The following is a 14,759-nucleotide window of genomic DNA, read 5'->3' as shown; positions in this document are numbered from 1 at the left end:
TCCAATGACAGGCTTCTGTCCATCAACAGGACTTTGTCCAATGACAGGCTTCTGTCCATCAACAGTACTTTGTCCAATGAGAGGCTTTTGTCCATCATGGGGTTTTGCCCAAATAGGGTCTTTTAACATAATCAATGGCAAGTTGATTACATTACTTTACATTAACCAATTGCAATTTAAATGTTTGAACAAATGACACTAAACTTTCTCCATTTAAAGTTCTATTTAAAGTCTGCTCCTCAGAAAGCACTAGAGTAGTGGATCTGGATTCTGTCTTGAGGACACTGTGTACACATTTGGCAGTCTTACCTGTCACACTGCATTTATGAAGTTGAAATTCTTGACTAACATTTTCACTAAAGTGTAAATCCAGCTTATCAGTCTGCACGTGCATGTTCGGTGCATGCATGTAACACACTCAGATGGTCACAGTAAACATGCGATGCACGTTCGTTGTGCAACGAGTCCATTTGGACCAGTGCGTCTTTTGTAAGAAAGAAATATTAATCTATTTCAGGAAGCAGGACTTACACTGCTGCCACTATTCAACATCTAGTTTCCATAGCAACCGGATACTAGTGTGACAGCGTATCCGTCACAGTGATGCTGAAGGAGTCGAGCTAAAGCGCGTTGTTCTCTTCCTCATGGTGCAGAAGCAAAAGTTCAGCAAAGGATCGTTTATAAAGATGATACAGTTAATCAACAACAAGTTATCAACAGCAAGAAATGACCTGATCGGTTTATGATAAAAGGAATTTTTACATTTTCAAGGATGATGAAGGTTGGAAGAACGTCTCCAGATTACAAGGGTCCCACTGAAGGAACTGTAATGTTTCCTCTAACATGTACCGGTACACCTCTCTGTTCATGATCATATCAAGCTCCCACTTTCATGTGACCCTTCTTTCTTTATACAAAACAAGCTGAATTTTTGCAAGAAATTTCTATATGTTTGTCTGTAGTATTTTCTGTTATAGTATAGTATAGTATAAAGCAGTACAGCATAGTATAGCATAGAACAGTATAGAGCAGTATAGTATAGTGTAGTAGAGCAGTATAGTATAGAGCAGTATAGGATAGAGCAGTGTAGTATAGCATAGTATAGCATAGAACAGTATAGAGCAGTATAGGATAGTGCAGTATAGTATAGCATAGTGTAGTATAATATATAGCAGTATAGTATAGCATAATATAGTATAGTATAGAGCAGTATAGTATAATATAGTATAATAAAGTATAATATAGTACAGTATAGTACAGTATAGTGTAGTAGAGCAGTATAGTATAGCATAGTATAGTATAATATATAGCAGTATAGTAGAGCAGTATAGTATAGAGCAGTATAGTATAGTACAGTACAGTATAATATAGTATAATAAAGTATTTTATAGTACAGTATAGTGTAGTAGAGCAGTATAATATAGTATAGTGTAGTACAGTATAGTACAGTATAGTGTAGTAGAGCAGTATAATATAGTATAATAAAGTATAGTATAGTACAGTATAGTGTAGTAGAGCAGTATAGTATAGTATAGTGTAGTACAGTATAGTACAGTATAGTGTAGTACAGTATAGTGTAGTAGAGCAGTATAGTATAGTGTAGTACAGTATAGTACATTATAGTGTAGTAGAGCAGTATAGTATAGTATAGTGTAGTACAGTATAGTACAGTATAGTGTAGTAGAGCAGTATAATATAGTATAGTGTAGTACAGTATAGTACAGTATAGTGTAGTAGAGCAGTATAGTATAGGATAGTGCAGTATAGTATAGCATAGTATAGTATAGTATAGTATAGTATAGAGCAGTATAGTATAGTACAGTATAGTGTAGTATAGTATAATATAGTATAGTACAGAACAGTATAATAAAGTATAGTATAGTACAGTATAGTGTAGTAGAGCAGTATAGTATAGTATAGTGTAGTACAGTATAGTACAGTATAGTGTAGTACAGTATAGTGTAGTAGAGCAGTATAGTATAGTGTAGTACAGTATAGTACATTATAGTGTAGTAGAGCAGTATAGTATAGTATAGTGTAGTACAGTATAGTACAGTATAGTGTAGTAGAGCAGTATAGTATAGTATAGTGTAGTACAGTATAGTACAGTATAGTGTAGTAGAGCAGTATAATATAGTATAGTGTAGTACAGTATAGTACAGTATAGTGTAGTAGAGCAGTATAGTATAGTGTAGTACAGTATAGTACATTATAGTGTAGTAGAGCAGTATAGTATAGTATAGTGTAGTACAGTATAGTACATTATAGTGTAGTAGAGCAGTATAGTATAGTATAGTGTAGTACAGTATAGTACAGTATAGTGTAGTAGAGCAGTATAATATAGTATAGTGTAGTACAGTATAGTACAGTATAGTGTAGTAGAGCAGTATAGTATAGGATAGTGCAGTATAGTATAGCATAGTATAGTATAGTATAGAGCAGTATAGTATAGTACAGTATAGTGTAGTATAGTATAATATAGTATAGTACAGAACAGTATAATAAAGTATAGTGTAGTACAGTATAGTGTAGTAGAGCAGTATAGTATAGTATAGTGTAGTACAGTATAGTACAGTATAGTGTAGTAGAGCAGTATAGTATAGTATAGTGTAGTACAGTATAGTACAGTATAGTGTAGTACAGTATAGTACAGTATAGTGTAGTAGAGCAGTACAGTATAGTATCATATAGAGCAGTATAGTATAGGATAGTGCAGTATAGTATAGCATAGTATAGTATAGAGCAGTATAGTGTAGTATAGTATACTATAGTATAGTACAGTACAGTATAATATAGTATAATATAGTATAGTACAGTATAGTGTAGTAGAGCAGTATAGTATAGTATAGTGTAGTACAGTATAGTACAGTACAGTGTAGTAGAGCAGTATAGTATAGTGTAGTACAGTATAGTATAGTATAGTGTAGTAGAGCAGTATAGTATAGTGTAGTACAGTATAGTACAGTACAGTGTAGTAGAGCAGTATAGTATAGTGTAGTACAGTATAGTACAGTATAGTGTAGTAGAGCAGTATAGTATAGTATAGTGTAGTACAGTATAGTACAGTACAGTGTAGTAGAGCAGTATAGTATAGTGTAGTACAGTATAGTACAGTATAGTGTAGTAGAGCAGTACAGTATAGTGTAGTACAGTATAGTACAGTATAGTGTAGTAGAGCAGTATAGTATAGTGTAGTACAGTATAGTACAGTATAGTGTAGTAGAGCAGTACAGTATAGTATCGTATAGAGCAGTATAGTATAGGATAGTGCAGTATAGTATATCATAGTATAGTATAGAGCAGTATAGTATAGTACGGTATAGTACAGTATAGTTTAGTATAGTATGGTATAGTATAGTATATATAATAAGATATAAACACATTTAAAAAAATAAATCATAAAAATATTTTTTTTAATATATTTTTTTCTGGAGGAAGAAAAAAAGTTTATTTTTTTAAAGTTAAAATTATTATTTCTATAATATTTTGTAATATATATAATTTTTTTTACTATCGAGGGTGATTCGAAAACGAAATTTGCTTTATGTTTCACACTGCTCATGTACAAGGTGTACAGTAATCACGGCGCTTCATAATCTGACGTTTCTCTCTGTACATTTCTAAACCCTGTGTTCAGATTAATACAACGCTCGCACAAAGCCTCCTGAACCACAAAGGCAAGAAAACCAAGTCAAAGAGAAACAAGAGCAACTTATATGAATATTTTTTGGATTCCTCACTCATGGAGATATGTGTGTTTACTCGCTAAATAGCGTTATTGAATACTGCTCCTATTTTTATTGTTCCCTTAAACGCTACAACCGTTGTTTACACAATATACAGGGTTTCTGTGACTGTACAATACAAAGCATGTGACATGAAGCACGTGCGGTTCAGATTCTGATTGGGTTTCTGTTGCTAAGCATCTAGTCATTGGGTGCCACAATGTAAAAGCTGTGCTGACTCTGCTTCAGAGCAGGGTTTCTAAACCCTGTACTTCATAACCACACATTTAAAGGACGAGTGTGAAACAAACCCCAGGCTGCCACTTTTGGGCCCTTGAGTGAGGCCCTTAACCCTCTCTGCTCAAGGGGTGCTGTGTCATGGCTGACCCTTCACTCTGACCCCAACCTCCAAAATTGGCATATGCAAAGAAAGCACCTCTCTGTGCTGTTATGTAGATGTGACAAAATAAAATCGATTCAGAATTAAACCCAGGGATTTTGAATGATGTTCCAGGGTTATGTCACAGTGAAAAAAGCCCTATTATGTGTGTAAATTTGTATGACAAACAGTCTTTTTAATAGAAAGTGATGTGAAAAGGTTTTATATTTTTAATATATAAATTTAGGATATAAATCAGAAAATGTTATTTTTGTGAGATTCTGGGTGACACCCGGAGAGTGAGATTATAAATCATTTCCTTTTGATTACCATGTACTGTATGCTCAAGTCTAAATGTGTAGTGGATGTACATGCTGGAAGGATTGTAAACAAAAAGTCTGAACACTTAATTCCACTCGCCATATTCCCTTTTTATAAACATTCAAACCTCAAGATGAACATTGTTCTGACATTGTACTCTCTTTTGTGTAATTCTTGCATGAGAGAAACAGGACACTGTAAACGTATTCATTGGACTGACACTTTTATTCAAGGTGACTCATGATACAAGCAGAAAACACTCCATGCTTGATATTGTGCTGGGGTTTAAATGAAAAGTAAGAACGTGTCCAATACTATGCATAGGCGAAATGCACTGCACTTAATAATCTGGTGACTAAACCAAGAATCCACATCACCACCAAAGATTATGAGTCATCTATTTTTTTTTCTTTTTCATACATCAATTAGTCACCATCTCAGGCAGGGACCTTCACAGTCGCTAAAAGATCACTGCTATAGTCAGTGGATTTCAAAATACTTTATTCACGCACTTCTTCAATCCTTTGTGTAATGTAACAGTAAAACCTGTTAAGGGAAAAAGGTGTCGCTGACATACGTATTGCTTTACAGTACAAAGCCGTGTGTCATGTCTTAAAAAGACAATCACATTGCTGCTGCTAGGGATTTAAAACACCTCTCGTCTCGGTGTCTCGTCAACATCTTTCAGACCCTGTAGTTCCCTTAAACCCTGAGGGAAGAAAAAGATGCCGCACTCATCGTTACAGGTTCATCAGACATAACAAAACAAGCTTCATGCAAACCCAGGTGAAAAGCTCTACCTCCAACACCAGGCGAATGTGTGCTTTGATCTTCGCCGCATCTTTGGTAAGAATTTCGCTGTATCTGTGGTGAAGAGATAAAAAAAACAACCAGATGAGTCAGGTGTGTGAGAATAAATGTCATTGATGAAGAACAGAAGAGGAACTCACTCTGTAAGATGTCTGTTTTTTTTCTCTATGAAGGCCAGAGCCTCCGAAAGAGTCAACTCCAGGTAAAACCCGTAGCCAACAGCAACAAGGATTTTGGAGGTATCAGGCCTGCAATTGAGACGTTATTAATACAATATTTAGTACTGTAAAAATTTTTTTATATATATAACACATGAATACAAAAGTGCTGGGGAACATTCTGCCTTTTCCTAAGACACGACGATATAATATAGTTGTGATAAAGTACTGCTATGAGATATGATGAGTATTGACTTTTTAATCACGTTGTTTTTTTTTGTTTGTTTTTTTTTACATTTTATGACAATAAAGCAGTACATTTTCTACCGATTCTAGAGTTTAAACAGTAATAAAATGCAGATGATGTTTTAAAGGAATTCAAATAACTTTTTAAGTCCCTGCTTCGTGTTTATAGTCCACCTGAAACCTTTGAATGAATTACGTTTACTCATTTTCACTAAAGATACGAGGTTTTATTTATTTATTTTTTTATAGGAAGACACGAGTTCTCGGAAACCTGATCCAACACCACAAACCCGATTCCATCCTAACTGTATTGCAGATGTGGACAAATATAAATCGCACTTACACGTGAGCCTGGACATAGAAATTACACCCGAGATCAACATCAGTCTTCAGCTCTTTGCTTCCAGTTTCCTAAGAGAGAAAAAAAGAAACCTCTTAATGACTTGTAAACAATCTGAAGAGAAAGTCCTAATAGTAAAAAGTGTCAGCACTAAAAATGTACCTGTATGCTTTTAATTGTATTCTTCAGTTGAAGGTACTGTGCTATTTTCTCATACACGCCATCTCTTTGCTCTAAAACCTTTCTGAAAGAAAAAAAAATGATAGAAGGAAGAAAAGTCACATCCACATTCAAAGGAAGGTGTAAAAGTCCATGTTCCTGTAAACTTACTGCAGATCTTGTTTCAAAACATCATTGATAAAAGATTCATACTGCAGCACTTTTTCATTAATGTTAGGCTTTCCGGAGGTCATCGTTTGAAGGGAATAATAGCAGAGCAGCGAAGAAGATGAGGATGATGAAGATGAGCTTCGTTATAACAACAGTAGACGTATGTACTAATGTGAAACTGCCATTAATGATGATTATTAGCAAACTTGCAACGGACCATACAATTTAGAGGAACGTTTAGCATTGATATTGTGAATTTTATCCCCTTATTAAATCAAACGCGACATAAATATTGATTCAGTAAATAAAGCGCGTGCCCTATATAGGAATTCAGGTTTGTTGACAAGACACAGGAAATACCCTGACAATCACCCGGAAGTACATACCTCCATTTCAAATAAATTTAAATATATTAATGTTAATACACTCCGTCTTGTGCTTTCTTTTTTCTTTTTCCTTTAAAATCAAACGAAGAAATACATCTATTAAGGTTTTTAAATGTGCGTTGCATTAAAAATAAACAAATAAATAAATAACAGGCAAGTTACCGACAGCTCTCTGGCAGGATTCGTTTAGCGAAGAGAGTCGACTCCACAAAGGCGATTCCTCGATTCCAGGCATTGAAAATCGAATTGAAGTTGACAATAAACATACTGGCTAATTTTAAAGGCTGTTAATTAAAACGACCAACCACAGGGTATTATCTAACGGTAGCTATGTGAACGATAGTGCTAAGTTGGAAGTCATCACAATTTTAAATGATTCATAATGCTTTATGAAGTTACCTAATTATGTTTATACACTGTTTATGTCTATTACAAGACGTCCTATCTCATTAACTTATCTTTTTGAACGTTTTGGAATTATTTATCTTCCGTAAGCTTTGTGTCTTAACTTTTTTTTTAAGTTCTGGATTTATTTGTTTTTTGTAAACGACAAAGAACCGAATCAGAGTCGATTCCAAACTTTTTTGGAATAGGCGAACGCTTTGCTTTAACGCATGCGCATAGCACTCTCGGTACAGCGCAGCACGTGCGACGGCCAAGTCACAAATGGACTCCTGATGTAAACATTGGCGCACTACATAGGGGACAACATAAGGGTGTTCAACCGCCTGTCTAGTGCTCTAGGTTTACATAAAGAACCCGTTTGGGATGCAGCCATACAAAAAAGTGACAGAAGTTAGCAGTGGTTAAATAGCAAGTTCTTTTAAAAGGCCATGAGTTTATTGGTTGTTATTTAACTAGTTACTACTGTCCCACAGGGGGTTATTATTTGATCCTAGATAGTTAAACTGCCCCAGAGTAACATGACCGGACCCGAGCTGCTGTTGGACTCCAGTATCCGTGTGTGGGTCGTGTTGCCGATTGTCTTTATCACGTTTTTAGTTGGAGTTTTGCGGCATTATGTCACCAAACTCATCCAGAGTGACAAGAAAGTGGAGCTGGAACAGGTGTCTGACAGGTGAGACTCCTGAGTCATGACTCCTGACTCCTGACTCAACACTGCTAACACACGTGCAAAAGAAGCAATCGATAACTGTACTTGTTTCTTACAGAAAGAAGCTCTCTCTCTCTTCAGTCATAGACATATTTACACGTATTTAAACCAAGAGCGCAGACAAAATGAAGCAAGTTATTGAGTAGGTGGGACACACGCGTGTAAGAGACGTGTGGATGAAAAGACACGTTTATTAACTAAATTTCACTTCAAGTGTAAAAGGAGGAAGAAAGAATTACGATGTTGGGAACAATGGGGATTAGTGATGGGATGTTGGGAACAATGGGGATCAGTGATTGGATGTTGGGAACAATGGGGATAGGTGATTGGATGTTGGGAACAATGGGGATCGGTGATTGGATGTTGGGAACAATGGGGATAGGTGATTGGATGTTGGGAACAATGGGGATAGGTGATTGGATGTTGGGAACAATGGGGATCGGTGATTGGATGTTGGGAACAATGGGGATCGGTGATTGGATGTTGGGAACAATGGGGATCGGTGATTGGATGTTGGGAACAATGGGGATAGGTGATTGGATGTTGGGAACAATGGGGATCGGTGATTGGATGTTGGGAACAATGGGGATCAGTGATGGGATGTTGGGAACAATGGGGATCAGTGATTGGATGTTGGGAACAATGGGGATAGGTGATTGGATGTTGGGAACAATGGGGATCGGTGATTGGATGTTGGGAACAATGGGGATCAGTGATTGGATGTTGGGAACAATGGGGATAGGTGATTGGATGTTGGGAACAATGGGGATCGGTGATTGGATGTTGGGAACAATGGGGATCAGTGATTGGATGTTGGGAACAATGGGGATCGGTGATTGGATGTTGTGAACAACAATGGGGATCGGTGATTGGTTCTTGGGAACAACAATGGGGATCGGTGATTGGATGTTGGGAACAACAATGGGGATCGGTGATTGGTTCTTGGGAACAACAATGGGGATCGGTGATTGGTTCTTGGGAACAACAATGGGGATCGGTGATTGGTTCTTGGGAACAACAATGGGGATCGGTGATTAGTTCCTGGGAACAACAATGGGGATCGGTGATTAGTTCCTGGGAACAACAATGGGGATCGGGATTGGTTCCTGGGAACAACAATGGGGATCGGTGATTAGTTTTTGGGAACAACCATGGGGATCGGTGATTAGTTCTTGGGAACAACAATGGGGATCGGTGATTAGTTCCTGGGAACAACAATGGGGATCGGTGATTAGTTCTTGGGAACAACAATGGGGATCGGTGATTAGTTCTTGGGAACAACAATGGGGATCGGTGAGTAGTTCTTGGGAACAATGGGGACCAATGATTTGGATGCTGGGAACAATGGCGATCAGTAATTGATTGTTGGGAACAATGCTGATCAGTGATTGGTTCATAATAACAATGGGGATCAGTGATTGGTTCCTGGAAACAGTACGGCTCATAAGTGATCATGGATTTCTCAGTTGATCTTCACAATAACAGTCCTGTATTAGCATTACATTTTTACGTTGAATCCCTTGTTTCTTTGTCTGCAGCCAAGTATTAATGCGTAGCCGCATACTGAGAGAGAACGGCAAGTACCTTCCCAAACAGGTATCAAGCTTCAGATTTTTGTTTAAAACTGAATAAATTGTCAGCAGCTGAATTTTATAGTAGAACGTTTAAGTGCATGATCATTCACAGTGCCCTTTGTTACAATTTAGCATTTCTACCATTGTTGGAAATAGCAGATAGGTTTGAATTTTGGTGTCGATTTCTGTCTCCTTACAGTCCTTTGCCATGCGTAAGCACTATTTCAACAATCCAGAAACAGGATTCTTCAAGAAGGTCAAGAGAAAAGTGGTTCCTAAAAATCCCATGACTGGTACTGAACATCTGATGAAGCAGAGAGTAGCTTTGCATTAAAATCAGCTCAAAACTATTAATAATGTAAATTACTATCATTGTTTATATATAGTAAACGATTGATTTTTCCCTTTTAGATACCAGCATGATGACTGACATGATGAAAGGAAATCTCACCAACGTCTTGCCGATGATTTTAATTGGTGGCTGGATCAACTGGGCTTTCTCAGGATTTGTCATTAGTGAGTACTGCAGACTAGAACAGACCTCATGATTCTGTTTTATATTTATTTTCAAAAAGTGTTTAAAATGTGTAAAATTTCTGCAGTGTAGCTTTCTCCTCAACGCTCCACCCTAGCCTTGAATTTATCCACTGGTGCATTTCAGCCTGAGAGACGCCCCCTGGTGGGCTCTGGTGCTACTACAGCCAATATTATAAACTGCAGAATAATTGCTAAAATGTGCTAACACTACTGTGATTGATGATAGAACGATTTTTACAGCTGCTAACAGGAAAAAAACTCGTTTTCATAAGCAATAATTGGTGTTTATATTCATGTCATATTGTGTCTTATTATGTACTTAACCAGAATTACATATTATGAGTTGGTAAAATTCCACTATGCACTTTTGAGTGTCTAAACTGTATGTATTTTTGAATGATGTTCACATGAAACATTATTCTGAAAAAGAAACAAAAACATATCAGATTTTCAATTGACTGCGGAATAAGAGTCAAAGTATTATTTATTTATTTTTTTGTCTACAGCTAAGGTTCCCTTTCCACTGACTCTAAGGTTTAAGCCCATGCTGCAGAGGGGGATTGAACTGGTGTCACTGGATGCATCATGGTATGTTTTTCAATCTCAATTGATTTGGTTTAATTTCTTCACCTTCTTCAATTGACAAAGGAATAGCAAAGGAAATTGATATTTCATCATAACGATGTTAAAGTGAAGCTGACATTTTTATTAGCTTTACGCATAGTCTGAATCTGTACGTGACTGTCTCGCAGGGTCAGTTCCGCCTCGTGGTACTTCCTCAATGTGTTTGGCCTACGGAGCATGTACTCCCTCATACTCGGACAGGACAACGGTGAGCTCATTCGTGTCCTAACGATCATCATACATCTAAAATAACAGTCACAACAATGTTTGGAAGAGAATCCGAGCTTGTCAGTGTGTGTATAACAGCTCAACTCAGAAAGCAGTATGACAGGGATGTTCATAAAGCATGCCACATTGGCACGTTGGCATTGCCACAGCTCCTGCATGCACACACACGAGTCATGTGTCAGGTATAACCCGACCTGTACAGTACGAATTGTTCAGGTATTCATCATCAGTCACGCGTGATGGTTATTATAGTCTGAGCAGCTGCCATTCAGTGTTGTAATGTAACGGAGTAAAAATACTTCGTTACCGTACTTAAGTAGAAATGTCACGTATCTGTGCTTTACTTCGCTATTTAAATTTGTCGACTTTCACTTTTACTCCACTACATTTCCTAGATAAAATGTATACTTTTACTCCGTTATATTTCCACTATTCATCTTCGTTACTCGTTACTACAAAATAAAATCAGAAGAAATGTGAAGGGAGGTTTGGCCAGTCGCTGCTCCTAGATTGCATTACGCACGTCCGCTCGCGCTACGGAGAAGCACAGGTACGTGCAGCATGCACGCACAGTCAGAGCTGGAGGCGTTTATCTATAACAGCGGCAACCAAAAGCAGTGAAATGTCACTATTCTTATTACCAGAGTTGATAGCACAAACAAAATATTAATGCAATATCAATACTAAATAAAAATAACATTTATTGATTTGGCCTTTGTCTTGTGAATATGTGTTTATTAATGACTGCATTCATTGGACACACTGTTTGTAGAGAATGCACACAGACATGAACTGATTTGATTCAAGACTGGCATCATTACATCATGCATAAAATTTTGGTGTCCACTTTGCCATTAAATAATACCATAACTTTTGGCTTACTATGTAGTCATATAATATATCATATAAAACTCTTCTTGTTTTAAATTCTCACTGAGGGCAAAAACCCCCTAAAGATGAAACCTTAGACCCGCCCCTGCTCTTATACCTACCGAAAATCACTGAAATTTTACTTTTTACTTTTACATCAAATACTTAAGTACATTAAATATCAGAAAATGACTTTTGATACTTAAGTACAGTAAATATCAGATACTTTAAGACTTTTATTGAGTAATTTTCTAAAAGGCGACTACCAAAGTCTTTTTCTAGTACGATACTTGTACTTTTACTCAAGTATTGCTTTCTACTACTTTATACAACACTGCTGCCATTGAACTAAATCGCTCTTTGTATGCAGCTGCTGATCAGTCAAGAATTATGCAGGAACAGATGACTGGAGCAGCCATGGCCATGCCACCGGACCCCAACAAGGCCTTCAAGGTAAGAAGTGAATCATATGTGTACCAGCCTGGGAAAACCTGTCTGTTGATGCTCACTGTGGACGGATTTCCACCAACACTCAAGACAGATGACAAATCTTCAGGAGTCGGTTTAATAAACAAAAGTGTTGAATTGTTATGACTCGACAACTACAGAAAGGAGTTTGTGCTTCATGGTTTCTTTGTAAGGTATCACACTGTGTTTTAGTTAAAGGTAACAGAATCTTGCTTTATAGACATTCCACAACGTTAAAGTTTACTGAAGCAGGTTACTGAGTAGGCGGGACACGTATGTAAGAGACACTTATGGGTGAAATGTAGGATAAAAAAGTATAAAAGGAAGAATTAATTAGGATGGGATAAAATGGTTTAGTGTTGGTTGTTTAGAAGAGTTGTGTTCAGTGATTGGATGTTGGGAACAATGGGGATCGGTGAATAATTCTTGGGAACAATGGGGTTCAGTGATTGGAGGTTGGGAACAATGGGGTTCAGTGATTGGAGGTTGGGAACAATGGGGCTCAGTGATTGGATGTTGGGAACAATGGGGCTCAGTGATTGGATGTTGGGAACAATGGGGATCACTGATTGGTTCTTGAGAACAATGGGGTTCAGTGATTGGAGGTTGGGAACAATGGGGTTCAGTGATTGGAGGTTGGGAACAATGGGGCTCAGTGATTGGTTCTTACTAACAACGGGGATCAGTGATTGGATGTTGGGAACAATGGGGATCGGTGAATGGTTCTAGGGAACAATGGGGATCAGTGATTGGATGTTGGGATTAATAGGGATTAGTGATTGGATGCTGGGAACAATGGGGATCAGTGATTGATTCTTGGGAACAATGGGGTTCGGTGATTGGTTCTTGGAAACAGTATGGAGATGATTGATACTTATCAATCTCTTGCTTTTCGGAAATTCATATTTTCCCTCTTAAATCACTGAAGTTGCTTAAAACTTTACATTTTCCCCTCATTATGCACTGAGCCCTTCGCTTTAATTGTGTTTCAGAGCGAATGGGAGGCTCTGGAGATCGTCGAACACAAGTGGGCTCTGGAGAACGTCGAAGAGGAACTCATGTCTCAAGATTTGAATTTTCGAGGCCTTTTCAACCAGAATCGAGAAGGAAAAATCTTCTGATTGGAGTTTCAGCACGGTTATAAATGCCCACTGATTGATGGTAGTTAATGCACTGTCATGAACACAAACCTCACTAGATTTAGTATCTTAACCACGTTACTAATTATTCCTTCTATGCTGGATAATAATTTTGGTTGATTTGACTCCTTCGGATAAATCGTTAAACGTCAGAAAAGTGCCTCATACTTTTAAAGGGGACCTTTTTATCGTCTGCCTTTAAATCGAAGCCAAAAATGAAGTAAAGATGAGATTTTTAGTGTAGTCTCATGTACGTTTGTTTAAAACCAGTGCGTCTTAAGTATTTTTTGTGTACCGATGGTGTGTTAAACCTCAGCTTCTATGTCACCTTAATTGGTGGATTTTCTTTTTCAGTTACTATTTTCGGTTTTATTCTCTCCTCAGAAAAAAAAGGATATAGAGATTGTTCTCTAATGAGAAATTGAACGTAGCAGATAGGCCGAGTGTCACGTAAAATGAACTTAATAAACACTGCACAGCACTCTTTGGTGATCTGGAAATGAATTTGTGTGTAGTTGTGTTTGATGAGTAAGTGGGGAGACACAGCAGGCGCATGCGGACCACCGCATGCGTATTTCCTGTGCCGATGAAAATGGATATAAATCACAGCTTTGTCACAGAGGAAAAAACATTTATGTGTCACAGGTTTATGAATCGACATGCATACAAGCAACGTTTAAACAGTAGTTTTGAATTATAGGCTGTTTCGATATAGAAATGTTTCTGATAACGAAGCATATTTTACAGACGAATATTTGCAGGTGATAAAACGTGAGCCGAGTGAATAGCAGCATGACGTTTACAAACCCAGTGCATCAGCCTGAGGTTTGAGATTTAAAGAACAGCAGCAGGGTTTCAGGATACTGTGTTTTCCTTTAAGTGACAAAAATGTTCAAGTTTTCCTTTTCTAGATGAAATGTTTCTAAGCCAAATGTAAATCGAGTTTGGAATCACAATGGAAATGTAGAGCTTCCGATAAATAAATGTTGAGAAGATGGCAAAAAAAAACAAAACGTGTAAAGCTTTATCAGAAATATTGTTTTAAAATTTACGATTCATGACGATTTATTACATAATTCCATGTGTTATTTCCTGTTATCGCACAGTGCTGATGAATAAAAGTTAGTAAATTCTATTAATTTTAATATTTTTTTTTCTTTCAAAGTAACAGTTCAATCCAGTGGACTTTAATAATCCACCAAGTAGGAAATGTGCTATTCTATTTAGCAAATAAAAATGTTTAAGTGACAGGAAGTTTTCACCATGAGACATTTGCTTGAAAGGAGTCTCCAGTCCCGGCGCTTTGTAACGCTCGGATGTAAGGCTGTAACTTTGTAATGCTGCATTTTTTGCAGATTTTCTGAAATGAGCTGCTTTTATTTTATCCTTTTTGTTGTCTTAATGTGAAACTAGATTCTCAGCCATTCCTTAACATTAAAGGTAACTATAAACAGATAAAACATTCACTATCCAGGACCACTTTTTTTATTTCTAAATTTATAAAAGGTAA

At 37.1% G+C, this 14,759-nt stretch overlaps 2 protein-coding genes across 3 annotated transcripts; one reads left to right on the top strand and one right to left on the bottom strand.

The window, feature by feature from the left end:
- Window positions 1–4,631: 4,631 nt before the first annotated feature.
- On the bottom strand, window positions 4,632–7,171 carry uxt (ubiquitously-expressed, prefoldin-like chaperone). 2 transcript variants are annotated; one of them, XM_027151751.2, is made up of 6 exons: window positions 6,858–7,171; window positions 6,142–6,223; window positions 5,983–6,050; window positions 5,376–5,483; window positions 5,226–5,289; window positions 4,632–5,134 (listed from the first exon to the last, which is right to left on the bottom strand). In XM_027151751.2, the coding sequence occupies exons 1-6, from the start codon at window positions 6,959–6,961 to the stop codon at window positions 5,072–5,074; spliced, it is 489 nt and encodes a 162-aa protein (XP_027007552.1). In that variant the 5' UTR covers window positions 6,962–7,171; the 3' UTR covers window positions 4,632–5,071. The 2 variants fall into 2 exon arrangements, with proteins under 2 accessions (XP_027007552.1, XP_027007553.1); XM_027151752.2 differs by lacking the exon at window positions 6,858–7,171 and adding an exon at window positions 6,310–6,764.
- An 80-nt stretch (window positions 7,172–7,251) lies between these two features.
- zgc:86609 (ER membrane protein complex subunit 3-like) lies at window positions 7,252–14,384 on the top strand. The gene is made up of 8 exons (XM_027151750.2): window positions 7,252–7,773; window positions 9,348–9,405; window positions 9,583–9,676; window positions 9,795–9,899; window positions 10,427–10,508; window positions 10,673–10,752; window positions 12,013–12,095; window positions 13,103–14,384. Exons 1-8 carry the CDS (start codon window positions 7,619–7,621, stop codon window positions 13,229–13,231), a joined length of 786 nt encoding a protein of 261 aa, XP_027007551.1. The 5' UTR covers window positions 7,252–7,618; the 3' UTR covers window positions 13,232–14,384.
- Window positions 14,385–14,759: the final 375 nt, after the last annotated feature.

This window comes from Tachysurus fulvidraco, chromosome 14 (genome assembly GCF_022655615.1).
Source record: "Tachysurus fulvidraco isolate hzauxx_2018 chromosome 14, HZAU_PFXX_2.0, whole genome shotgun sequence".
In the NCBI taxonomy this organism is placed as follows: domain Eukaryota; kingdom Metazoa; phylum Chordata; class Actinopteri; order Siluriformes; family Bagridae; genus Tachysurus; species Tachysurus fulvidraco.
The sequence above is the reverse complement of the archived record's forward strand: the minus strand, read 5'-3'. Positions and strand labels throughout refer to the sequence as shown.

Excerpts from the sequence above, each read along its gene's own strand:
- uxt (XM_027151751.2), bottom strand. The coding sequence starts at position 6,961 with ATGTTTATTGTCAACTTCAATTCGATTTTCAATGCCTGGAATCGAGGA. Across the intron at positions 6,051-6,141 it reads ATACAATTAAAAGCATACAG|GAAACTGGAAGCAAAGAGCT; the intron begins GTACATTTTTAG and ends TTTCTCTCTTAG. Across the intron at positions 5,484-5,982 it reads TTCTATGTCCAGGCTCACGT|GCCTGATACCTCCAAAATCC; the intron begins GTAAGTGCGATT and ends TCTCAATTGCAG.
- zgc:86609 (XM_027151750.2), top strand. The coding sequence starts at position 7,619 with ATGACCGGACCCGAGCTGCTGTTGGACTCCAGTATCCGTGTGTGGGTC. Across the intron at positions 7,774-9,347 it reads CTGGAACAGGTGTCTGACAG|CCAAGTATTAATGCGTAGCC; the intron begins GTGAGACTCCTG and ends CTTTGTCTGCAG. Across the intron at positions 10,509-10,672 it reads GTGTCACTGGATGCATCATG|GGTCAGTTCCGCCTCGTGGT; the intron begins GTATGTTTTTCA and ends ACTGTCTCGCAG.